This window comes from Pocillopora verrucosa, chromosome 6 (genome assembly GCF_036669915.1).
Source record: "Pocillopora verrucosa isolate sample1 chromosome 6, ASM3666991v2, whole genome shotgun sequence".
Taxonomy (NCBI): domain Eukaryota; kingdom Metazoa; phylum Cnidaria; class Anthozoa; order Scleractinia; family Pocilloporidae; genus Pocillopora; species Pocillopora verrucosa.
In genome coordinates, this window is record NC_089317.1 from 14761478 (window position 1) to 14787651 (window position 26174).

The window sequence follows — 26174 nt, forward strand, 5'->3', positions numbered from 1 at the left end:
CTTCATAGAAGGGGTACATTGAAATTTATTGGTGACTCTCTGAGCGTCAGTCATCACCAAATCCTTATTTCTATTTGTCAGTCTATTTCTGTTTTAGTAATTACAGAAAAAGGGAAGTTGCCGCAAAGCTTACAGATGTTACAATGTCGGGGGGAGGGGGGGGGGTAGATCATGTAAAGAATGGTCAGCAACACCGCTTTTATGACTTGTGTAGGAGTAGTCTTGAACAGTTTATTTCATACTAAGAGGCAATTCTTCGTTTAAGTCGTAGTTACCAGGCTTCGTTATGTGTAAAATGGCATGTACTTGTTTTTTGCAGAATTGTTTGAAGGAATCTGTCAAAAATGTGTTGCTGTATTGTGCTGTAGAATGTCGCCTTTACAGAAAGCTCAGGTATCTTGCGTAAATAATAGTGATAATGATGAAGATAAAGACATTTGCCTTTTTTTTCAACCTCAGCATCACACGCAAGTTCTCAGTTCATGAGTGTTTGCAAAGACGTGATAGGCTTGGAAAGTGTCCGCATTTCCGCATTAACGAGAGTCCGTAAAGACGGGAGTTTATTTCAGTCATTTCTTTATGAGTTTCGCCGAATAGCGGGGTGTCCGTAATAGCGAGGTATCCGCAGGGCGAGAGTTGATTGTATGTAGTTTTTTGCTCTCTGGAATATCAAAAGAGAATGAGTTTTGTTTCCTATGACGAAGTCTGTGTTTCTGTTTACAGATTGTCCAGTTAGTAAAGAGCTCCTGTGAAAAGCCGGTGACTCTTGCCATAGGTGACGGTGCTAATGATTGTGGTATGATTCAAGAGGCTCATGTGGGTATCGGTATCATGGGAAAAGAGGGTCGGCAGGCGGTCAGGACAAGTGACTACGCTGTGGCTAGGTTCAAATTTCTACGGAGGATACTGTTGGTGCATGGCCACTATTATTATGTTAGAGCTGCAGTTATGGTGCAGTACTTTTTCTATAAGGTAACTTATTTGGCTTTGGGTAAACCTTGTTAGGTCCATGTGCACACAGCTACAGGTTCACATACAGTGATTCAAAGAACATAAGCAATTGCCGCCTTGTGGGCAGAGTGAAGTGGTCGTTATAGAGAGGTGGCTGCGTTAGGGAGAGGTTGGGTTACAATATCACAAATTTTATTTCGAAGGCTAGAACTTTTTATTTATTTATTTATTTTAATATACTTTTCCGAGGAGGTTAATGCTTAAAGTGATCAAAATATATTTATGACAACGAAATAAGAAACTAATTCTCCAGTGAAGCCCAGTGACTACATTTGTCGTGCATCGTTCGGTTTTAGTCTCGAAGGCGAATAATTTTTTCTTCCGATAAATAGAGCTGACAGCGATGGTTTGCTCGAGCGAATTGTCACAGCGCCGCTCATCAGTCGGTGATGAATTGGTTTTGGTTGAGAGATTTATTTTTTTACGATTAGGACGCGCTTTAATTGTGGTTGCTGGTTTAGACAGGTGGCCTTTTTTGATAGAAAACAGGGAAGTGGTTGGTGAAAAATGGTTCAACCCGTATTTAGTAAGAGTGTGTGATGCGCCCTATCTAAATTAAAATTGGAAGGTAAAGGAGTGGTTCGCCCCTCCCCACAACCTATGTATTTTGACGTGATCAGTCTCTGTGTGCCTGAAAAATGTTGATAAAAATTATGTTCTTCCAACTAATCGTATTGATCTTACCGAGTCTAACAAGTGCTTACTTCCTCGTTGTGACACTCCTCGGTTTAAAGTACCACGAGTCCAGTATTTACACGGCAAACCCCGAGTCCCTCAACTTGTTGTATTCTAACATAGCGTTATGTTCTATTTATCAGAATGTGTGTTTCATCACACCACAGTTTTTCTACGCATTTTTTACCTCTTTCTCCGGTCAGGTGCGTATATAAATGCAATATTTGAGTCCTCATTGAATAGGCCACATTTTTTCTGTAGTCTGAAGAGGATTATTTTGTTTATGCATAGCATGTGCGACAAGAAACATTTTCAGAATAATAGTAGATGCAAAGTTACGCTTGCGGCAGCAATCAGCCAGGCAGGGCTTGCTGTATAAGCTATCGCTTAACTTTGTGTATGATTTGTTCCTCTTTGCAGCCGTTGTACCTCGCATTCTTTTTAACCGCTTACAACATTTTCTTCACGTCGCTTCCCATTTTTGTCTATGGCATATTTGAGCAGAATGTCAACGGTGACGCATTACAAAGTCAGCCGCACTTATATAGGTTCTGTATGCAAATGTTTGTTGGTAATACTTTTCTTCATTGTCATCAAATATCCTCCTAGCTGTTTTAAATTGGTACCCCTAGAACCATAAAGCATACCTAAACTATTGAAGAACCAATTGATTTAAATTCGAATTTTATCAACCTATACCTGTTTTCACGATAACAAAATGTTTGAAGTCATTGTTTCATTTTGTTCTGTGATTGGTTTGTATTGTTTATTGTTATTTTTTTCCGTTGGTACACTGAATATGAATAATGAAGAAACTTTTGAAACCATGAAACAAACTAAAAGACCGGCAGATTGACAACAGGTAATCGAATGTAGTAGCCTCTTGCCAGTTTTACGGGTTCTTATCAAAATTAAACATTTCCTTTTTTCCTCAGGGATATAAGTAAGAATTATCGCTTATCATGGACAGAATTCTTCTTTTGGGTAATGTCTGGTGAGTTGTTTTAGGTTTACACTTTCTGCGTACTTATTTTCTGTATCTTTGGTTTTGTTTTTTTCTCTTTTTTTCCCTCTCTTACTGATTATACTGAGTAATGGTTGTATTTTTGTCGTAAGGTTATTGGCACGCATTAGTATTCTTTTTTGGATCGTACTTCTTCTTTCAAGGCGACGCAATAGGACCTGCCATGTTGGTAAGATATTTGTCGTACGTTCAATTTTACCGTCTTCGACTAAAAATCGAAATCTGTCTTGCAATACAATATGAGATATATTTTCAAATTTAGCTCACTTCACTAATCAAATGAAAGGTGTAATGCATTATGAGCTAAGATGTCACCCAACTTTTCCCCTTGTCCTGTGGAGGTCGACGTAGTGTCATCACCGTTGTTTGATTGATACTTTGTAAGTAGGTCTGTGGTTCTTTTCCTCTTTCAAATGAAAGAAGCAAATATCTTTACTGCTTAGTTACATTCAATAAGTGAAGAAGCATCGTATTCCTCTTTTTTTCTTTCCCCAGCAATATGGGAACTGGTCATTTGGAACGTTTGTGTTTACTGTTTGCGTCATAGTCAGTAATCTCAAGGTAAGTGTCTCTCAGTGTTTTAGTAGAAAGAAAGAATCATTCGGAAACAACTTCATGCAACTGTCGCCAGTCACGCATTAATAAATAAACGTCGTCATGATTACAGATGTTATTTACATTTCAGCTGGCACTGGTTACACATTACTGGACATGGATGACTCACGTTTCTACATGGGGCTCCATCATTCTGTTTTTCGTGTCCACCATCACATATAACAGTGAGACTTGGTTAGTACACAGAACATAATTTTTACCCGTTGAGAACTTAAGTGTACGTATCCATATTGCACCGACTGTTCGTGGACTGTTGGCATATTTCAAGAAATAAGCACTGCTATACAGAATTATGTGTACGTTTTAGAAAGTGCACTGACATGTTCATAGACTGTTGGCATATTCCAAGAAAACATTTCTGCAATACAGAATTAATTATATGTTTTAGGCATGAGTAAAGCTTCCTAGTGCCCCGTCACCAAACTTTATCGTGATAATCACGATCATGCGGGTACAATCGTACAGGATACCATTTTGAAGGAGCTGTATCAGTGTGTTTGATACACCAAATGTACACGTTTCTGGACTAACTATAGGATCCAACCATTAATATTGCTTTTCAGGAAGGGTTTCCAGCTAGCATTCAGTGACGTGATATCATTAGACATGTACAAATTATTCTACCAACTGTTGTCCCAAGGAGTGGTATGGCTGGCCATATTGTTACTCATCTTCATGGCTCTTTTACCTGATATCTTCTTCATGCTCGTTGGTCGACAATTTTATCCTTCAGAGACACAAAGAGTACAGGTGATTGTTATCCCATTTTTCCTGTTTAGTCTTAAGGATTTCTTTATATGTGTTAACTGGAAGCTTTGTTATTAATCCTAAGTGAGTTGGATTGCTTGGGAAAGGTGTGTCAAGCATCTTCCTCAACTGCCAAATATCAACTCGAGTTTCGTAACAGAGACACAAGCGAGCGGTTTTACTTTTTCCTATTTTTCCATTATCTTTGGAATGTGGACAAAGGATCCATTTTTTTCATTTTAGCGACGAGTCCTTGCGGTGAAGTCCGTATCATGCTTCATCATAAAAGGCGCTAATGACCCGAAAAACTCATTCTTTCTCATCCAGACACACATGAACAGTTTCTCAGTTCTGTTTGTTGTCCTCCTTTAAAAAACCCGCTACTGCAACTGAAAATCTGTCAACAATTCGCACATTCTGAATGGGATGCTACAACTGTAAACTAATCTGCAAATACCACTTCGTTAAAACTTGGTATGTAACATAAAGTTTATTGCAAAACCAAAAAAGATGATGGTTTTCTTTTCGTTGGTTCACTTAAACCGATCAGTTGTCCGCAACCTAAAAATTAAACCAGCCAGTTAGGCAGGTAAATCGGCACCAATGTCAACTGCTCAAATGTGAACAGTCGTGTCATTTGCCTGGAGACTTTCTGTTTCAAGCTATATTCATTCGTATCAAAACATCATTTAAGTTCATGGACGGATCGTACAATATTTTCTTTTGTCGAACCAAACCGTTGTTCAATGTGCGTGGTCTGACGTGTATCTCATTGGATAACATCAATCTCGGACAACACATCAATGCAGGTAGAGTTCTTTTCCAGCTTTTAGTAGTCTTTCACGTTAAAGGAAAACGCACTAGGTGTAGTGAATAATTAACTAATACTTTTCCCTTTTTTACACATCTTTCAACGATGTAAATTTGATCTGAAACCTGTGGCCATCGACCGCGCGTAATTGCACCTGAAATCACTACATTGAGTTGCACATAGTTCTCTATCACATTTAGCGCTTTTTTTCTTAGTTCAAGATCTTTGTTTTCAGGTTGATACCGGAAGACAGGATAGGGCGGTACTTACAAGCAGTGTGGATGTTGGCACAGTATCGTCTGTGGCACCAGAGTTCTCTACTGAAAGCGACGTGTCATTGATCGCATTTACTAGTAGCAATACTTCAGATTTGCAGCAAGTTTAAGAACTTTTTGAGCTAGTTATTGGATTATTTTTCAGTTAATTTTACAATTTAGTGAATTTAGACTGTTTTAATGATAAATTAAGCGTACGAAATTGTGTGAGTTAAAATCTAGATCGGTGCTTTCTTGAGTAAATAAGATACTAAAAATAATTTTAAAATATAGTGAGATGATATGAAGATGAAATAGCTCAGGAAATTACATAGAATATCTAAATTTGTAGAAGATGATCACTCGTGAATATAACTTTGTCTTTGTTCAGAAAGTACTTAAACATTACAAAGAGAATTTTGAAAATAAACTTTAGAATGAATTGAGTGCTTATTTTGTTAGTTTGGACGACATACCCTAGGGAAGGTTGACGTGCTCAAATTGGTATTATTCTAAACCACTCCTACTTTTTTTTACTTTTCACATTTAAAATGAGACAGTTGTTATGGTCAACCGAAACGAAGATTCTTGTCAGTGCCATTGACATGTAAACCCCAGAATTATATGAGTTTCGTTTGCATAGCACTTCTTAAGAGGGTTTTAGCTTTTTTTTTCTTTTCAGTGCGACCTCTTTCTTTTAGAAAGTGGTTGATAGAGAGGTACAGAATATAGTGCAATCAGCATTTTACTTTTCATTCCTATTCCCTCTGCGTTTTTTTTTATTGCTTTATTTCGTTTTGCTTGCTTCTGTTTGGGTATTTTTTTAAATTTGCACTTCTGTTGTAATGACGTTGCTTTTGTGTAACTGATCATTCTTTCTATCAAGGCGCAGGGCCAAAGACGAGCTGTTGTCAGTAATTACTTTAATGCAATATGTCCTGAGGAGAGTATCCGGGACAACTAGTAAGTCGAGCATGGCAGCTGATGAAACCAGCGAAATAATTGGTTATCTATTGCTTTACTTCACCGTCTATTTGTACATTCAAGAGGTACATTAATGCAAGTGCTGCGCTTTGGCCCTGCCCTCTAACAAGCAGGATCTATTCTTTGGCTCTTTCATCTATTAGTAGAGCTGATTTGCTAATCATTAATCATTTGGTTTTGGTTACTTTTCTTTTTTTTTTTTTTAAGAAAAAAACAACCACGAACACTCTTTTTCACTGAATGTCCTACCGAATAAATTGTTTTTCTCTGTGAATCTATCTGATGTCTACATGAGCACCATCACCCAGAATTTTTATAACCGTTGTGATGTGTTAAGTGTCTGTGTTCGTGTGTAAGTTGCACTTTTTATTTAGGTGAGTTCTTCGCGTTTTCCGATAATTCAAATCTCTCACTTTATTTGTAGGTGAGAGTGATTCATTCTCTGGAGACGTGGCTGTAGCTGCTGCTGCTTCTCAGCTGCTGTTCTTCTTCTCACTTACTGTGGATATCCTTACCTTTCACTGGAGTGCAGTCATCTTTCACTCATATATTTTCACTTAGTTGCCGTTTTAACTTTGTTTTCAAAACAAAGTTAAAACAGTTTGCTCTAGCGAAGGAACGTATTTCTTTTGATTTCTTTAAACAACTTCCCACGATCCCAGTAGGATAAATGCAACTGATCCATTCTCTTTCGTTTCCTCAATCAGGAACATAATTCTCAACTCGAAGCTCTTCTTCCTTGACTTTCTCTTTTCTTCTTTTTCATTTTTGAATGAGACGAGAAAACCAGATGCAGACAGGTTAAGGGGTCAGTTTTTTATTTAAGTAGTTATTAGTTAGCTTGTGAGCTCTGAAACATATTGAAAATTTGCAATGAAAATGCCGTTGATCATAACAACAAGTAGGCAGACTCAGATGAACCAATCAGGTTTGTCTAAAATCACGCAAAGAAGGTTACTTCGTCCTGAAAAGTGAGGAGAGATAGATGGCAAATTTTACTTACTTTCAAACAGATACGATGAAACATTGAGAGTAACTAGGGATCTTCTCATTGTACGATCAATGTTTCTTTTGTCGATTTGAGGCTAGAAACAAAATAACTAGGAACGACGAAATCTGGTGTTGGTGCACAATTTCACTTGTTTTTAACCAGTTTTTTTAGTGTAACGTAATTTGTGAGGTGATGTAAATTTTTTTCAACTGTTATGATGCCACAGTTGACGAAAATTATTGTACTTAAGTCTAAAATCTGAATAGAGAAACGTCATTATTTATGGTTCAAATAAAATGTTTCTGAATGTAAGAAACGCATCCATTTATTTTTAGTAGTTGAAGGCTATTCGTGTAACATTTGCAGAATTTAACCTAATTCTTTTACACGCTTCCAATAGGTCGAGTACTCTAATAAGCTTGTGAATAAACATGAAAGTTTCACCTGACCCTATGACTTTGAGTTCCTCTCTTGTTTATCCACACTACGGTGTTAACTACAGCACAAATCACATCTTAACAAGACATGCTCCAGCATTTGCATCAGGACTATATTGGGTTTAGCAGGGTTTCACTAAAAGCCGGTTATCGGTGGGCAACCTCCCCCCCCCTCACTCTATAAAGACTCTTATCACCGTCTTCCAAGCACAGCCACCGAGGGAAACACTGTTCAGTGTCGCCGAACAGTATTTCAACAATGTTGAGTGAAATACTCGTCGTAACTTCAACCAATCTTTATTACTCTTATTTAACTTTCTTAAATCCAGCACTTGTGGTTAATGACTACAATTTCCCTTTTTTCGGCAAAGGTTGGTATTCTAGGAATGACGAAACATTCAGAGTGAAACAAAGCAATTGCACGGGTGCGGATCTTTTCCCCCTCTCGCTTTAGTTACTCTCCCCATTCTTTCCTCTGCTCCCCCCTCCCCCCTCCCCCTCACCCTCTCTCCTTCCCCGTCTTTGGTAATGGAAAGTAGTAAAGTAATCGGAAAGTAGGAAGTAATCGACACGTAAAGTTTAAGACTTGTTTGTTTTAAAGAAATTAAAGTTTCTCAGAATCAGACGTGATGGTCGATTTTCTCGAAGGAAAGTCATGAATGTGTGTTGTTAGAATCATTTGATTATAAATGTAAAATTAAGACACCAACTAAATTGCAAAGCTGGAACCTCCCGAATGCAATGTAAATTAGCAATTGTTTACCGACGTGTAGATGAGTAGTGATGGATATCTACCTTTTTCCACCGACTCTGAGGTGAACAATTTTTATTGTATACACCTCGCATGCTGAATAAGCTTCGAAAACTGACTTCACTTTCGTCAATTTTTGACATATGGTTGGTCATTAAAATTTTCAGGCTCACTCGCCACTAGAATGTTTCTTTCCACAAAAAAATCCAGTCTTCCTTTCCTGTGGATAGGCAAAATTTCTTAATGCTCCTGCTCAAGTGCCTGTGTACTATTTCTCAATGTGGTTTTCGCATCTCTTTGAGACATTTTGTAACCCCACCCCTGACGCTGCTGAACGTTAGATGTCTGTTCTCTCCCTTCGATAGACTTTAATTTTTCACCCTAGATTTTGAGGTTGGAAAACTGAAATAACTCACCATTTAATGCCGTCAAACCAGGCTTCGTTGCAGTTTTTGTATTTTATGTAACAAAATAGAAAATACGTCATTAACAGCAACGAGACGAAAAGTAATTTTGTGTTTCTTCGCCTGCTCAGTAGTGTAAGGTGCTTTGCTAATCACCTCCCAGTAAGCCAATCGACGTGTGTCAAAAGATAAATGCCAATAAGCTAATTATTATTTTTTCTTTGTCTTTCTCAGGCTGATCGTTGTCCAGCAAACAAACACAAAAAGAGTTCAGTGGCTAACTGTAGTGAAACAAGCAACAACAAAACATGTGAATCAATGGTGATACTCGACTATGAGCAGGGAAGTACTGTCACGCTCACCAGTGTGAAGCAGTAACCAGCTGCTGGTTACTTTTTGTCAACTGTACTTCAAACGCAGCCGCTTTTCGCGTAAATCCACCAGCCGAGCGAGAGCTTGGTCTAGTGTTCATGGGAAGGGAGGACGATCACATATTAGAACCTTACATACACGTCATATTTACTTCTTAAGCAAAGGTTTTCACCGAAAACATGAAGTTAGGTAGCTAATTTTACTTAAAAGCAGCTACACTCATGTTGATCAGTCTAATCGAATAAAAGTGCAATAAAGCCTTAGTTCCTAGAGCACCGATAGTTTTTTAAATAAATTGATTCGCACTTAGGAAAAAAACATTAAGTAGGTAATTTCATCTTTTATTACACCCATTTTGAAATCATTGGTGGTCCCTGTAATGTGATTGGCTCTAATTGATGCAATTTACTCACGAATCACACCAATTTTTGCTTGAAATCGCATCTTTTTCTCAGCTAATGAGGAGGCTACACTAAAAACACAACCACCAATCAGATTTCAAGGCTTGTTTAAAGTAACCAATCAAATTGCAGGAAAATGAATGACAAAGAGTATATCATGTGGCAAATTTTGCAACTTTTGTTTCCAAACTTTTACTTTTTCCCCCCAAAAATGGATGAATTAATTTCAGACCGGCTCAGTACTGCATCAATAAAATATTTGAACTTACCAAGTACTGTATTTGGGCGATTTCAAAATGGATGTAACAAAGTGGTAATTGAACCTCGTGTCGTGCAATTTTGGTCTGAAATCATACTTGTGATTTCAAATCACGTGTATGATTTCCGCCCAAATTGCATTCCACTCAGTTCAATTTCCACTATTAATATGCTCCAAATCTTCGTCACAGTAAACGTTTGACAAGTTTTAGAGGAGTTCTAGATTACACCAACAAAGTAAGGTTCTGTATAAAACAGTGAAAACTTCGAAGGTGGCTGAAATTAGATTTTGAAGTTAAGTATTGCTAACCCACACTTTATCCAACTGGTTTCCTTTATATCTCCTTCTACCTTCTTTTTATTTGTTATTCACACCCTTCCCTCTATAGAGCAAAACTTTTACCGGACTCAACATTGCAAGGCCGTGAATTGTTGTAAATCTTGATAACTAGGATCGCGTTTGAATTATAGGTATCAACAAGAAAGGATAAGGCCATCATTGATGTTGGAATATGTATGTGAACGAAAACAACAACTTGGCTTTCCATTTATTTATAAAATACAAATATTGATGAACCGATAAGAATAATAGGGATTGTATTTATATAACTTAATTAGAAAATAGCTGCATTTTTTATACATATTCCCTTCAAAATGAGGTAAACACTGTTAAAAAACATAATTAAAGCAAAGTTGAATCATTAAAGCCCTGTTTTGTCAATTTATGGCGTACAATCAGTTTTGTGTCCGCATACACGCTTACGAAATATCAAGGGGCAAGTTAATCAAGGTTACTCAAAAATTGCTCGTTTACTCGTAAACAATAAATAGAAAGAAGAGATTGTGAGAAAGCTGATTTCGGAAAGTCACTCTACGCTTTCGGCCAATCATAAAAGAGGTAGTGTGTTGAATGTGTTTGATTTGAATTATTGATACTAAAATTAATATCCAACAAGCCAGGGAAATTTTCCAAGTATAAAAAATCCTCACTTGAAGTCTGCAAGTTCGGTTTTTGTTTTCAACTGAAGTATCGTAAACTAGTTAATAGGAGACGGAAATCTCCAAATTGAATTCATTAAGAATTCTCAAAGGGACTTTGCCTGGTGAAGTCAAAAGCGTATTTTGAAAGATTTTGGGCTTTAATTGATGCTTTTTTTTAAGTGATTCGAGTCTTCTTTGGCATATGGGCTCTTCATTTGGACTTCCAAAATTTCTATCTCGATTAAGATTGAAGGTAGACAACCTCCCTATGTTGAAAGTCGCAAACCCGTGTTGCGCCTGCTCTACATCTCATTGCATGTTATTAATTCAATGTGTGGTGTTAACATATAGAGGCATGTAACTTACATACAGAGTTACGTTGCGCGCGCAGGGCGCTCGCTGAGCCCTCCTAATATAACTAAAGAAAACCAATAAGATCCCGGAAATCTTGTCAGATGATGTACAGTCAATTAACTGTGATGCCCAATCACTGAAATTTTTATAAACCTCAGGTGTTTCTTTAAAGTCGTATGATAATTTGTACTCTTAGAGAATTTCTCGGTCCTACACGGTGAAGAGAAACATAAAGCGCATTTACTGAATACTTCCCGAACCCACCTTTACCCCGTTATAGACCCATTTATTTGTAATCGTTCATTTTATTCTGTTGTAAGAAGCATACCTTTATGTGGATTCAAACACTGGAAATGTTGCCGCGTGAAATTTAGTTTTTACTTAAGTCAAACGTCATGAAAAGAAATTAATGACGTCATAAATGCTGAAAGTAAACCCGCGTTGTGATAAATAACGTTGATTGGCGGCAAGAGTTATGTAGACCACATACACTGTTCTAACATGAACTCAACCGAAAATATTCCGATTGATCAATCTATTTGTTCCCTGTACGAAGGATTTGTGGAATTGGAGGAACTAGTTAGCTGTGATAATGAACTCATTTGGAAAGAACGAGCGCGGTGGATTAAGCTCGAAGAAGACGTAGATGAATGTGCCGAGCGATGGGGGAAGCCTCATGTTCCGTGTTTGACATATCGGAGCCTAAGGGAGGTTGAAACGAATCTACAAAATGGAGTGTGTTTGTTGGATCTCAATAGAGATACTCTACCTTCCATTTGTGATGCAATTATTGGTGAAGTCAAGGCGCAGAAAAAGTTGGAAGATGAAGAATGTCTCGTAGTGAAAACTCTTCTAATGACAAGACATGAACATCACCACCAGCATAAAGGTGGAAAACGAGTTAAGAACTTCGCCAGGCGCCTGTCACGGATCACGCCTAATGGACAGCGCTCCAGGACGCATTGTAATTCACATTCTCACTCACCAAATGTTTCGGAAGATGTCCACAGTTCAGGAGAAAGATACGAGGATTGGCACCAAGCTAAGTGGGTGACCCTTTACATTTTTACTGATAAGTACTTAATTACCTGCCTGAGGGTGACAGTAAGTTTTTCCCAAAAACCCTGACGGTAAAGGAGAACAAAACTTACCGTTCTCCTTTGAGCCAGTCATTAAGCGTGCTGTTACACTTCCCAAGATGAAATTTTCCGCTGTTTCAAGGTTCACAGCCTGATCGCGTCTGAGTGGAATTCTTCTTTTGGAGTTAGATATTTGGACGGAGTACTTGATTTAATCTGCATTCACTTGTGTTCTTGTGAAATTTCCTATTGCATGGATTCTAAGGCTAGAATTTATCGACTTAAAAGGCAAATGTTGATTATTTATTTATACGATGATCCCTCTTGATTTCAGGACGCAGCCAAATCCTAAACGAAACGTGTCAAATGATTTTCCAGCAGACGTAGCAGTGAGTTTCAGCCATGATCCTGTAGAGGAGTTCGTCGATCAGTTTGAGGATCACAAAGAAAAGTCAGATTTGAGAGGGAAACTTCCGACAAATTCTCAAGCAACCACTGTTTTGGTTGGGGCTCATAATAGCTTGACTTGTACCGTCAGTGCTTTTGTCAGACTCGCCACCGGTTGTGAACTGGGTAACTTAGCTGAAGTACAGATTCCTATAAGGTTTATGTTTATACTGTTGGGACCTGAAGATGACGGGATTGGTTATCATGAGGTCGGGCGTTCTTTTGCAACTCTTATGGCAGATAAACTCTTCCTGCAATCTGCTTATATGGCGAAGGTAAATTGTGCATCAAATCTTTCTCAATCCCTAGTCGATCAGCCTTCCTTTCTGTGTAATCTTATATTTACGAGAATTCAAGCCCGATGAGTTAAAAAATTATCATGTAACCATAAATTTTATGATAAAAATTGGTTACTCGTCAGTTGATCGCGATCCTCAGTAACACGTCATGTAAGTTATGGGAGTTGGAGACTTCTGCATAGCAGTTGGCAAGTTAGGAAAGAATCACTACTCGAAAATCAGGGTGTGACTATGAAAAACTTATTTTTATCCAATAGATTTGTTTTTCAAAGTGGTTACAGGCTAGTTCACCAACCATTAAGTGATGTTGACTCGAACGGAAACTGAAAAAATTTATCATCGATGTTTTAGCGTCAACAGGATCTCCTTGATTCTCTATTCAGCTTTATGGGAGACAGCCTTATAATTCCTCCAGGAGATTGGGATCGAAATCTTCTGAATCAAACAGTACCAATCTTAGCCACTCAGGCTAAGGAATTAGCCTTTAGGAGACGAAGAGGAGGAATTCAAAGCAAGGACAAACCAAACAACGAAACAATTGGCGAGGTTATTCAAGAAAATGAAGTGTGTGATGACCCTTTGTCTAGGACGGGAAAATTTTGTGGTGGACTTATACGAGATTTCAAAAGGCGACTTCCTTTCTACCCGAGTGATTTCAAAGATGCTTTGGACGTACATTGTCTACCGACAATTATCTTTGTGTACTTCGCTTGCCTTGCTCCTGCAATCACCTTCGGCGGTTTGTTGAGTGAGAAAACCAACGCATGGATGGGAGTTTCAGAGATGATATTTGCAACAGCATTATCAGGAGTTCTATTTGGCCTCTTTGCAGGACAGCCATTGATCATAACAGGGGCTACGGGTCCATTACTTGTGTTCGAGAAAAGCGTATTTCAGTTAAGCGAGCGATTTGAGGTGGAATTCCTCCCTTGGCGAGCTTGGGTTGGAATATGGGTGATGGTGATATGTTTTATCATTGTTGCAGTTGAAGGATGTTTTCTCATCAAATATTTTACACGTTTTACAGAAGAAATATTCGCCCTAATGATATCTATCATTTTTCTTTATGATGCGTTTAATTATGTTGGACATGTCTTTGATATGTATCCCTTGAATGCAGACATCGCGACTTATCTGTTGGTTCCATCAAATTCGACTAATCACAGGGAAGGAAACCCTACAGAATATCAGTCAACAGCAAATACAGCTCTGCTCACCACCGTTTTAATGCTGGGAACCTTCTTTGTCGCTTACTCTTTGAGAAAGTTACGTCACAGTCATTTCTTCGGACCCAGAGCTCGTCGCATAGTCAGTGATTTTGGAGTTTTCATTGCTATTGTTTCCATGGTGACAGTTGGTTGGTTGACAAAGGGTGTGTACACACAAAAACTGTCAGTTCCGGATGGTTTTTCTGTGCCCTCACCAAACAGAAACAGCTGGCTTATTAACCCCATGGGAGAACAACAACATATCAGTGCCGGCGCCATTTTTGGAGCTTTCATTCCCGCAGTTCTTGTCAGTATCTTGATTTTCATGGAAATTGAATTCACCGGTATTATTCTAGACAAAAAAGAACACAAATTGAAAAAAGGCGTGGGTTACAACCTGGATCTCTTCGTCCTTGGACTGTTAGTGGGTCTTTGCTCAGTTCTGGGCCTTCCATGGATGTGTGCCACCCCTGTTCATACATTGTCTCACTTTCATTCCCTGACAGTGCTCAGTACTAACAATGCCCCGGGGGAACATCCTCATTTGGTACAAGTCAAAGAACAACGTCTCACCAACATTGTGATTCACCTTCTGATCGGGTTCACTGTTCTTCTTTCGCCAGTGATGCGTCTTATTCCTATCGCTGTTCTGTTTGGAGTGTTTATTTTCCTGGGCGTGTCATCATTATCACACATTCAGCTGGTCGAGCGAATCAAGTTACTTTTCATCCCTGCTTCTCACCATCCTGTTGAAAAATTCGTGATGAATGTGAAAACGAGAAAAATGCACCTGTTCACTATTGTGCAAGTGTGTTGTGTATGCGCGCTTGTGGCCATGAAGCTCACTGTTGTTGCCCCAGCATTTCCTTTCTTTATTATCTGCATGATACCTCTTCGTAAGCTTCTAGAGCGGTTTTTCACCAGTGTAGAGCTAGAGGCGTTAGATACTGAAGTTGAGGATGTCTATGACAGTGACATGGATGAATATGACTCTATACATTTTCCTTTCTAAATTTTTGTTTTAAAGAAATTTAGAAATCTCTGTAGCAGTTAATTGTATTTACCAATGGTCACTCCTAAGTTCGTAAGCGATCATAGAGCTGATAAGAATCTGATGCCTGTGATGGCTGATAAGTGATTGTGAAACAGAACTTCTAGAATTGTTTGTTGTTTTGGGGCGTAGTTCAAACTGTCTGTCATTTAAATAAATTTTCCTTGTTATTCTGTTAGCATTGTTAGCTCTGTTTGAGCGTAAACTAAGCATCGTGGAGTAAAACTGTTCCATTCTTACGTCTGTTTCATTTCTCTCTAATACACAAACTAATCACAAGGCCAACACCTCGGGGACTCTAGAAGAAGAAAGATGGTTAGTTTTGAGCTCGGTGAAGAACGAGAGAATGATGTTTTTCGTCTTGTCACAAGCGTGGGACAAAGAAAAAATTGAGTTCCTATTAGGAATCGAACCTCAGACCTTCGAATTCCGCGCTCCGATGCTCTACCACCGAGCCACAGAGACTCTATGGCCCATTACGAAGTTCATGTATTTATAAACATGACGCTATGGACATCGCCGACCATAGCGGTATGCAGGACGCGTGTCATACATGAACTTAGTGATGGGTATTCACCATAGAGTCTCTGTGGCTCAGTGGTAGAGCAATTCGAAGGTCTGAGGTTCGATTCCTCATGGGGACTCAGAATTTTTTTCTTTGTCCCACGCTCATGACAAGACGAAAACATCTTTTCCCCATCAACTTCCGCTCAAGCCCTCTACACTCGAGCCCGAGGTCATAGGTTGCTCGAAATTGATCTCTGCAATGAGGCCCAAAAATCACTTGCACAGGACTTTTCCACTTCTTTTGATTCTGTTTATGATCCAGGGAAAACAACATGGGATTGCAATCAAAAGCAGAAGAACCAACCAATCACAATACAGCGTTTTCGGCCCTCAAGTCACAAGCAACATCGATTTCGGTCACTTTAATTTCACCAGATCGTAACACCCTGTGCTTTTGATTACGATTACTTCCATCGTTTTTAAACCTTGATTGATAGTTGTCTCTTTCAGAGACTCCCCTTTTAACGTTAGCGTTTTGGAAAAGAAAGTCAGAACGACGGGCTCTGATCACAGGGCACACTTTAGGGTGTCCGTCAAGGAGAGTTGTCTATGCCCCAAGACAGGACGATAGACCAAAGAGGAAAGACCAAAGAGAAAACATAAATTCTAGAAAAATAATCATCCCAGAAGGAAATACCAGTGATAAAACAGACGAACCTCAAGCCAGTTCCACAGTGATTGCTTGTCCGCAGAGCTAAAATCCTTTCTGAGCATAGGTTATTCGACCCCAAAGCCAGTTTAAGAATGACTTATAAAACGAAATAAGCAAAAACAAAAAAAACCCCTTTCAACCCTGAAAATTTTTTCAATAAATAAATTTCCTTCCCTGTGTTATTAGTAATAACGATTTGTGTTGACATTTGAGTTCAAATGTCATTTCTTCAAGAGTCTTTTCCTCGGCTTCACAAGAGACTGCATTAACAACGCTCGGATCATCACTTGCTGCACTCCACTCCAGTCTACATCGATGGCTACTTTAATATTGTTATCATTGTTATCATTAATGTTATTACAATTATTTATCTCGATACGGCTTCAACTTGGGTCAAATCTTGTGTTCGCTGTACACTATCCGGGAGTTCCTCATTAACATCTTTGTTTGGTTCCACCTTTGAAAGCCTGCTTTCATTTGACTCCGAGTTTTCTTGATCCTTTCTTCGATCATATTCGCTGTTTTTAGCCTCATTTTTTTGGTGAGGAGGCTTGTCTTCTTCCTGTGTGGAGTCCTGTGGCATGACGGGTTCCAGAAGAACCAATAAGGCGTCGACATCAAGCCGCACATCAAGGAAACTACCCCCATACAGATTAGTCAAGACTGAACTCGGAAAAAATGCCTCTAAACATTCTTTCATGTAAGGCATCACTTGTTTTCCCAAAACTTGACAAAAATTGGCAAATGAGGCTCTTTCTGTCTCATTAAGAGCTGTTGCTTCAGTCCTGAAAACGATAAGAAACATTGGATCGAAAGGACACAAAATAATTAGTCGATATGAAGCTTTAACTCGAATTTTTCATTGATACTTGATTCAGTAAAAGTTCAAAACCCACCAAGAGTAACTGGAATCTTGGTGGCACTAGGACACATTTTGTTCACAATTTATGTCTACTGATAAGTTTTTGTGCTATTTCTTTCTGTTTCCAAAACCAAAATTTTCCATACGACGAAAATGACAGGAACCTCGACCTTTTGTAAATCAGTACAAATACCATAACGAATTATACCTCCAAAAAACGACAACATAAAAACTTTCATAACCACTCTAACGATATAAACCTGTTTCCTTACCTGTGGAATGCACATGTAGATTGTATGACTGTTTTCAATGCACTGCATACACTATCAGTAACAGGCGATGCGAGGGATATTGGCGCACAATGCCTCAGATTGTTGAAAGCAGAGAGAATACTGTTAATGAATGCTGCCAATGGAGGATGCTGTAACAATTCAATAGGAGGATTGAGCTCATCAGGCTGTCAAGACAACAAAGACATCAAATAAATTCACACTCGTCTGGAAACTTCACATGTGCATCAAATTAAAAAGTTAATGAAAGTGTCTCATGTAAAGGTGACATGAATTTGGCAAAATCAACTTTGAAAACACAGCAACTTTAATCAACAGGAAAGTTCATCTCTACCTGTGCAACAGATGATGTTTTTTTTTAAGAGAACCATTGAAAATTTGGTAAGAAATCTTCATTGGAAAATTGAACATTAACATAGTTTAAGGTTCAAGTTTGTTTGGTTGACATAATTGCACAAGGACAAAAAACCTTTCACTTATATTTAAAGAAATTGTACTATAAAAGATCTACAGCACAAAAGCTACTGGGGTACACCATTTTTGAACAAAGAATTCCTGAATGAGACTCAATGTACATACACAGATGTACCTATTACACTTTGAGTATGTACTGTAAGTAATGTGCACAAAGTAACAACTTGAACTCTTGTAATCAGACCAAGCTTTACAGTGAAAGTGATCAATAGATATGATGTTTAATTATTCTAATGAATAGATGTATCACAGAAGTAACAGAGAACAGGAAACTACTATAAGTTCAAGTACCTTGGTTGCCATTGTAGAAATTATTGTGGATGTGACTGTAGAAGGTACTGGCTGTGGTGAGAATGATTTCATGGCTTTATGAAAACTAAAGGAAAAATAAACAAACTGGCTGTGAGTAGATCATTTGATGTACAAACAGATCAAGTTTTATTAATAATTTTGGCATATGTGCAATGTTCCATTCCCCATGTTGTAGCCCAGTTGCACTCATTCCAATGCAGAGTTTGAAATTCCACTGTCACTATGGTGAAATTCCACCATACATGACATACAATATCTTTTTAATTACTGGGGTCACTAATTAATCAGTTGTATTATTAGAAACAACGATTCTTAATAAATTCATATGAGTCAATTGGGCCAACTTAGATGGGAACTATTTATCCTTTTATGTGATCAGACTGGTCAATTTTGTGTAAGTATTGTGAAACATGAGACAGAAATGACATTGAAAGTACTCATATGATAAAAAATTGTTTGGCTTTGATTTTAATCCAAGCAATAATGCACTTACAAAATAAGTGAAATTCAATTTAAAATGGCTGATTTCCACAACAACTATCTCTCCTTTACCTGTCTGCCACTTTCAGATTACCTTCCACTTAACAGGCATATTTCAACAAAACACATCAATTGACATGGAGTAAGGAGGACACTTTTTTCATCTCAAGGGCACTTTGAATACCTGTCAGTGGCATTATGTACTTCTGTGTTGAATGACTTCAGGGCTGCAGCATGAAAGAGAGGAGGAAGAAGACCTCTAAAGTCTGCTCCCACTCGGCTGAACGACAAACCAAAGTACATACACTGACCAAGCAGTGAGTCAAGACGGTTTCCAACCCCTTGCTCCAAGTCATTCTCTAAAGTGTTCAAGAACTGCTGCACCTTAGAAAAAATATAAAATGTTATCTTGTCAGACATACCTCTTTAAAAAGTTGACTATCTCTTAGACAAATGATGGAAGGAGCTGCATCATATATTCATTTCAGAAAAACTTTTTAATTAAGTGACTTTCTTCTAGGAGTAAGGATAATATGACAATAGAATGAACACTGGCATGCAGGTGTACTGCTTTAGTCCAGTTAAAAATAGTGCAAGTTCCTAGTTTTTTATTTTTATTTGATTCATATCACAATCCTGATGACTAAAAAACAAAGAGAAATATGTAAAATGAGGCTCAAAGACTTAAACATACAAGAAATGTTTTAGGCCATAATGCAGAAAAATTTGTCTATTTATTTGGCATTTTTCTCTCACTTTCGAAAATGTTTGACAAATTTTTCTGTCTCCAATAGCACACTAATCACAGTCTTTATACCGGATGTTGCCTCACCCAAAGGTGGTTTTCAGGCAAGTACTGTCTTTAACAACAAAAAACTTAAATCTAAAAACTAATAATAATAATAATGGAGCTAAAAACTACAGAGTCTCTTAAATTGCACTAAACTTAATAAAAGAGCTAAAAACTGCAAAGTCTCTCAAATTACAATAGCAGTTGTGAGATTGCATTTTAAAATTCTGGTTCCTACAGGAATTTCATTCCATTCCTTAAAAACAAATAGGAAGTGTATAAACCACACTGTTAGAGGTTATACAGTCTTTTTACTATTAGACACATTTGCTGCTACAATAGAGGAAAACGAACTATTTCTGTCACTCAATTGTTCAATCCTACCTTCTGCACTATCCAGCAATGGAACAAATTACCATAAATTGGACTGTCTTCATTTTCCATGGATAATATTGGGTCATCATCCGAGAATATAGCTCGATATTGTGTGACAATGTCAAATAAATGTACACGACTGGTTTCAATTGTCTTTGTGATGTGATAATAAGGATCATCTGAAGAAATTGATGCAAGAACACTTTGAAGCCATGTATCACGGGCTTGAAGGAACTGCAAAGAGGAAATTCTCCTTTAAATCAAACTTCAGAAGACAAGAGCACATCACGACTCTCACTATGTTCTTTATCCTACACCAAACAGAATGAGACATCCCAAACATGTACTGCACAACAAAGGTCAATGTCATGGTATAAAGATATTAACATACATACAGTAAGGGAAAAATAGACCCACCCAAATAGACTCAGAAAAAGACTTGTTGTATCCTTGAGGATGATATTCATGACAATTTAAAGAATAAAATAAAAAGGCAATTATCTGATTCATATAAATTATGAAACATGACCAGTAATTTCAGTCTCCTCACAAACCTTGATCCTTAGTTCAGATTCTGAAAACAAATCAAGACGCCTGAGGTATCCAATCACACGCAGGCAAGCAGGAAGCTGGATGGCTGAGCGTAGCTGCTGTAACAGCTGAGAAAGCATCAGTTGAGTTGATGACTGTACAACATCAACAATGTTTTGGATAATGGGAATATTAGAAAGTTTCTTTTCTAGTCTCTGCACATAGGATGAAAGTTCTAAAGCTTCTTCATAGTAACCATTTCGTACGCATGAATCCATCAACTGTGAACATAACAATGAAATATTCATGGGTTTGTTGCAGGAAAACAGATTAAGCAACAGACCAACACTGGATGACCAATGTTTATGTAATGTTTAAAAAACAAGCAGGAGTGTTTTATCAGGTTTAAAACCACAAGGCGTAGCCAAGTGGTTTTTGACCCGATAAAACACGTGCTGCCAGTTTTTTGAACGGCTTCAAAAACATTCTTGGAAAAGCGTGTGTCAAGAGAGTTCATAACATTTATACTTTTGTGAACGTTAGAAATTAGCATACGAGAAAAACCGATCTGAACTGATCCAACTGATCTTGAATTCGAAGTTTCAGATGATGTATTGTCTAATATGCCTTTACCAGATTACTGTACTAATGGAATAGAGAATTTTTCCAGATGTGTATTTCACAACTGTACTATTAATTTGGTGCAAAAGTAAATTTACTGTGTGAAATTTGTTGAAAGAACATTAAATATGTTCCCACCATTTGTTGTATCAGTTTCTGTGTTGATAATTAATTAATATTCAAAGTCACGTGCAGTGTCTTTAGATCTGATAAAACACCACATACTTATAAGGATGAGGTTTATCGATATAAAGTCACTGCACGTGATGTATTATCTACCATTTGATAGGTTAATGGGCTTATGAATTATTAATGAGTTTTGAATGTTAGTTCAAGTCAACTGTCGGCAAGGGCACAGGTACTCATTCCCCTTTCTTCTCCCAGTTGTCTCAGACAAAGAACCCTGTAAAATCACACACTTGCAATTGCACAAAGTAATTGTAAGCTTAAGTGTTGCGATAAGAAATTTTGTTAAACAAAATATTAAGGTACATGTATCTGTAGACTATGAAAAATGGAAATGGAATGTATAGAAAGCTGCAAAATTTTGTGAATCGCGAAATTAAGTCCTCGAAGTCAAATTACTATTGCAACCTAATTGAAGAAAGTAAAGGCGATTCCAGCATGGTTTGGAAAGCAGTGAATGAAGCTTCCTCATGCAACGTTAGCTCATCCATCCTGCAGTATATAATTGCAAGTGAAGTACAATATAACTACCCCAAATCCATTGCTACAGCCCTGAATGATTACTTTGCTTCTGTTGGAAGATTGCTGGCAAAAAAATTCTCTCAATCTCTTAATCATGTAAATCCTGCGAAACTCAATGTTTCTGAACCAGTGATGGTTTCTTTTGAGTTAAGAACCGTAAGCCATTCCTTTGTTTTACAACAGATTTGTGCCCTTTAGTGCAATAAGGCCATCGGGTTAGATAGAATCAGTGCCCGTTTACTGAAATGTGCTTCTCGAACTATAACTCCATCAATTACAAAATTGTTAAATCTGTCAATTGCAACCAACAAGTTCCCTAACATCTGGAAATGTGCTAAAGTCACAGCACTTTTCAAAGCTGGGAACCATACTAGCCCGTCTGATTATCACCCTATTTCTATTTTACCAACTCTTAGTAAAATCCTAGAGAGGGCTGTGCATTATCAATTTTATCAATACCTTAACCAACATAACCTACTCAATGAAAAGAAATTCGGATTTCGGCCTAAATATTCAACAGTTAACGCTGCTTCTAGTTTTGCCAATGAAATTTTATTTAATATGGAAAGGGGTAAAACTGTGTGGAGCCGTATTCTTGGACCTTTCTAAGGCCTTTGATATGGTTGACTACACAATTTTGCTACGAAAGTTGCCATCTTTTGGGGTGACTTCTGACATGGCTAAATGGTTTGAGTCATATCTTAATGGACGAATGCAATGTACATCTTGCGGTCTGGAATTGTCTGATTTGTTATCTGTTATGCATGGCGTACCTCAGGGCAGAATATTGGGCCCTTTGTTATTTCTTATTTATATAAATGATTTGCCCACTGTCATCAAGCATTCGGAGGAAGCCCTATATGCTCGGCTGATGATGCAGTGCTTTATTGCTATGACTCAAACCCAGCTGGTCTGGAGTGCGCCCTAAATGCCGACTTGCATGCTATTGCTAGCTGGTTAAATGATAACAAACTTACTCTTAATGTTGATAAGACCAAAGCTATGCTTATTAGTAGTGATTCCAAGCTTTGCAAGTTAAACAGTCTCTTGGTTTTTGTTCTTGGTAATCAACTTGATAGTGTTAGAAGCTTTAAGTATCTAGGGGTTGTATTATCCTCCAACTTTACGTGGACCGAACATGTGGCACATGTGATATCTAAAGTGAACCAGAGATTAGGTCTTTTGTGTATAATTAAGCATTTGTTGCCATATAATGCATGCCTTCCTTATTACAAACGCCTTGTCCTTCCCATCCTTGATTATGCTGATATGGTATAGGGTGATAAGGATAACACTGTCTTAATGAACAATCTGCAGGTGTTGCAAAATAAGGCAGCAAAACTTGTTCTAGATAAACCATTGTACTCTTCTGCAACTGATGCTCTCAATCAGCTCAGCTGGTTAAATTTAAAACAACGTAGGCACTTCCATCGCTGCTTGTATGTTTATAAATGCGTGAATGGAATTACATCTCACAAATTGGAATTATCTAGAAACAGCGATGTACATAGATACAACACTTGTTGCAAAGATCATCTTAAACTTTCATCAGTTAAACAGAACTGGGGTAAATAGAGAACCTGTTATCATGCCTTTAAAGACTGGAATGCCTTGGAGAGTGACTTGAAGAACTCTGGCACTATATGTCAGTTTAGGAATAACTTTTTAAAATCTTTTAATCTATAGCTTACTTTTTTACTTTTTAATATCGCCAATTTTTATTTACTTTTAACAATTTAATGTTATTTTGGATTAGGACCTCTCTGTAGATCACCTACGGGTGAGAGAGCTTCCTGTTTAAATGTCATCATTATATAACTGATTTAGCTAACTCCAGTGCTGGAAAAATCATCAGGTACTGTTAAGATCCTAGACTGTCTTAAATCTAAAGTTCTTTGGTCTTACATGTCAACTTTAAACTTTAAAGTCCCCCCCCCTGCCAATCATCACCCAAAATGCTTGAATATGCTTGTGTATGTCAGAAAACTGCAGCTAAGTCCAGGAAATCACCAAACTTACCTGTGAGATTTCCAAAATCTCTAGCAGCTGTGTATGCCGTGCTAATGTCAAGGAATTTAAGTGACGACTACAAGTGAAAAATAAAAACTAGTGTTAGTTATAATCTGAATGCTGAACAGCAGAGAAAAATTTACACCAGCACTCATTCACCTTGTGTTAATTTCTTGTGCCACCTTCATGAAATTGCTACATGTTTCAGAAAATGTTGGTAACTTGTCCAGAAGTGACTCAACATGCTCCTCCACTGACACAAACTACAATGAAGTTTCCATTAAATCAGACTTTTCCAATACTACCATTTTACTTATTACATGTATAAAAATCAACCCAATTGTCTTTACAGTACTATAATGGGGACCTCTAACCCAAAGAGGATCAAAATTTTCTGATTTGTGGATTTAAAGGTGTACACCTTTAAGCAAATAGGATTGTGCAAAATCTTCAAGAGAATGTGAAATTTAAGCTTGGATAATTACACTGTACAATTCCTAGAAGTCTTGGGAGTATTTTGAACTTCTTGGTACATCTTAATCAAGCATACACAGAGGAATGCGCATGATGCTTATGTCTATAAAAATTTTTGTTGAATGACTTTGTCCCTTAGTAACTTGAACCTTGAAATAAGTTATTTAAAACCTCAAATTGATTTCCCTGACATTTTCTTGCTGCATCCCATTTATTTTAACCTCAAAAATTTGAATCCCTTGTAACTTGAAAATCATGCTTTCTTACTACTGGGACTCACTTCATAGAAATAACTATGGATATCTTTTAAGTACTTAGTACATGTACATGTCATGCACAACTCTTCTCCTCTAACACTATTAGTTCAGTTGACTTACATCATTAAAAATTTCTTTGGAGCATTCTGCAGTTTTGATGAATGTCTTGTAGTTGTTAAAGGCCAAGTGCTCAGTTTGCTCTAAGATCTGGGCCTTTTCTTCAGCAAGTTTTTCAGGTTCCCGGCCTATTGTAAAATAATTCAAGAAACTTAAAATTAAACACTTTTCCTCCCTTATAAGAATACAGTAATTTCACATGCATATTAGTTATAAGCAGGTCACTACACAGTGCATGTCTGTTTTTTGTGACAATATTAAGATGCAAATTATTTCTTGTAGATATCTGTTTAAAACTAACATGGATATAAGATCAGGAAAGACAGGAGTAACAAATCAAATCATTTAAAAACCACAATTAAATCAAAATGTTTCTTCCAAAAATCTCTCTCTTTGCCTCCTTCTTATAATGTTGTTTTTATGGATTTGCAACAATTTTCCTTTCCTCTCTCCTGCTATTTTCCCAACCCCAATTATCACTAAGAGCTGTATAAAAGATCTCCAACAGAATTAATTGTAAAAAAAGCTTCACACATTTGTCTGCCTCTAACAATCTCATCTCCAGATCTGGGTAGGTGAATCAATCAGATAAGTGAATGGAAAGGAATGGTATTCAATATAAATCCCTTAAAGAAGATGGATAATAATGGGCATAAAAGGTCTTACTTAATTTTTCCACACTGGAAGCACTGAGTTCTGCTAGATACAAAGAGAAATCTGGATTATCCTTCCATGCATCTGAAATAATAAAGTAAAAAGCAGAGAAGATGAACACTGATTACTTGTAGTATTGATAATTGTTTGCAATATTGATAAACATTTTCTGGTTGAAAACTTCACATGCAGCAACAGAGGAATTTTGGCCAAGTTCTCTGAATGTTTGAAACACATAATACTTTTACTTTTTTATACAATAGAACTTCTTTTTTGGATAACAATAATACAATAAATCCAGATACCGCACACAAAGTATACTCTACTTGCCATATCAGTTAAGAATCCAAAGCAGAAATTCCATTATTGTATGAAGAGTAATGGTATCATGCCTTTATTTGGCTTTATACGAAAGAACTAGTTCACATACATAATGAAGGTATCTGAAGGAATCTGATTCATGCAATATTCACTGATCTCATTCGTTAACGTACGCAAGCTTTATATACTTACTTTGACTTCCAAACGAGCTTCCAGAAGATAAACGTTTTACAAACAACATCAAAGTACATTGTTGTACGATTATCAATCTCTCCGGTGAGAACTAAGATTACCAAAGATTATATATCAAGGACGGCAAAACAGGAAAGAACCACATAAGATTATTCAAGTTATTTCACTTTGTGATAATTACCTTGAAACGACTCCTGGAACAGCGTCTTGAAGAGACCATCATCCTGCTCGGAAACATCCATTCTCAGTTCCTTGTGCCACTTGGCAGTTGTTTCATACTTCGTGTAAGGTACTTCCAGCTAACCTCCGAAAGTGTAGCAAAGCCCCATGGGA

At 37.5% G+C, this 26174-nt stretch overlaps 3 protein-coding genes across 7 annotated transcripts in view; 2 read left to right on the forward strand and 1 right to left on the reverse strand.

The window, feature by feature from the left end:
- LOC131773557 (phospholipid-transporting ATPase IF) overlaps positions 1 to 10439 on the forward strand; it is a 29877-nt gene extending 19438 nt beyond the window's left edge. Inside the window, exons 30-40 of one of the 5 annotated variants that reach the window (XM_059089504.2) lie at positions 320 to 393; positions 724 to 972; positions 1830 to 1889; positions 2107 to 2234; positions 2622 to 2680; positions 2803 to 2879; positions 3206 to 3271; positions 3396 to 3499; positions 3889 to 4075; positions 6024 to 6100; positions 6546 to 7553. In XM_059089504.2, coding sequence (XP_058945487.2) covers positions 320 to 393; positions 724 to 972; positions 1830 to 1889; positions 2107 to 2234; positions 2622 to 2680; positions 2803 to 2879; positions 3206 to 3271; positions 3396 to 3499; positions 3889 to 4075; positions 6024 to 6100; position 6546 — 1082 coding nt within the window. In that variant the 3' untranslated portion in view covers positions 6547 to 7553. Of the gene's footprint in view, positions 1 to 319; positions 394 to 723; positions 973 to 1829; positions 1890 to 2106; positions 2235 to 2621; positions 2681 to 2802; positions 2880 to 3205; positions 3272 to 3395; positions 3500 to 3888; positions 4076 to 5118; positions 5943 to 6023; positions 6101 to 6545; positions 7554 to 8938 lie in introns of those variants that run through there. The other 4 variants (XM_066169036.1, XM_059089503.2, XM_059089505.2 and 1 more) reach the window with 4 other exon arrangements.
- A 1132-nt stretch (positions 10440 to 11571) lies between these two features.
- LOC131773555 (anion exchange protein 3-like) lies at positions 11572 to 15115 on the forward strand. The gene is made up of 3 exons (XM_059089500.2): positions 11572 to 12116; positions 12484 to 12871; positions 13247 to 15115. The coding sequence occupies exons 1-3, from the start codon at positions 11572 to 11574 to the stop codon at positions 15113 to 15115; spliced, it is 2802 nt and encodes a 933-aa protein (XP_058945483.1).
- Positions 15116 to 16681: 1566 nt separating this feature from the next.
- On the reverse strand, positions 16682 to 26108 carry LOC131773563 (conserved oligomeric Golgi complex subunit 8-like). The gene is made up of 11 exons (XM_059089510.2): positions 26023 to 26108; positions 25341 to 25412; positions 24678 to 24802; positions 23986 to 24089; positions 23836 to 23902; positions 20511 to 20768; positions 19966 to 20190; positions 18976 to 19175; positions 18291 to 18375; positions 17508 to 17692; positions 16682 to 17158 (listed from the first exon to the last, which is right to left on the reverse strand). Exons 1-11 carry the CDS (start codon positions 26081 to 26083, stop codon positions 16741 to 16743), a joined length of 1800 nt encoding a protein of 599 aa, XP_058945493.2. The 5' UTR covers positions 26084 to 26108; the 3' UTR covers positions 16682 to 16740.
- Between the last annotated feature and the right edge of the window lie 66 nt (positions 26109 to 26174).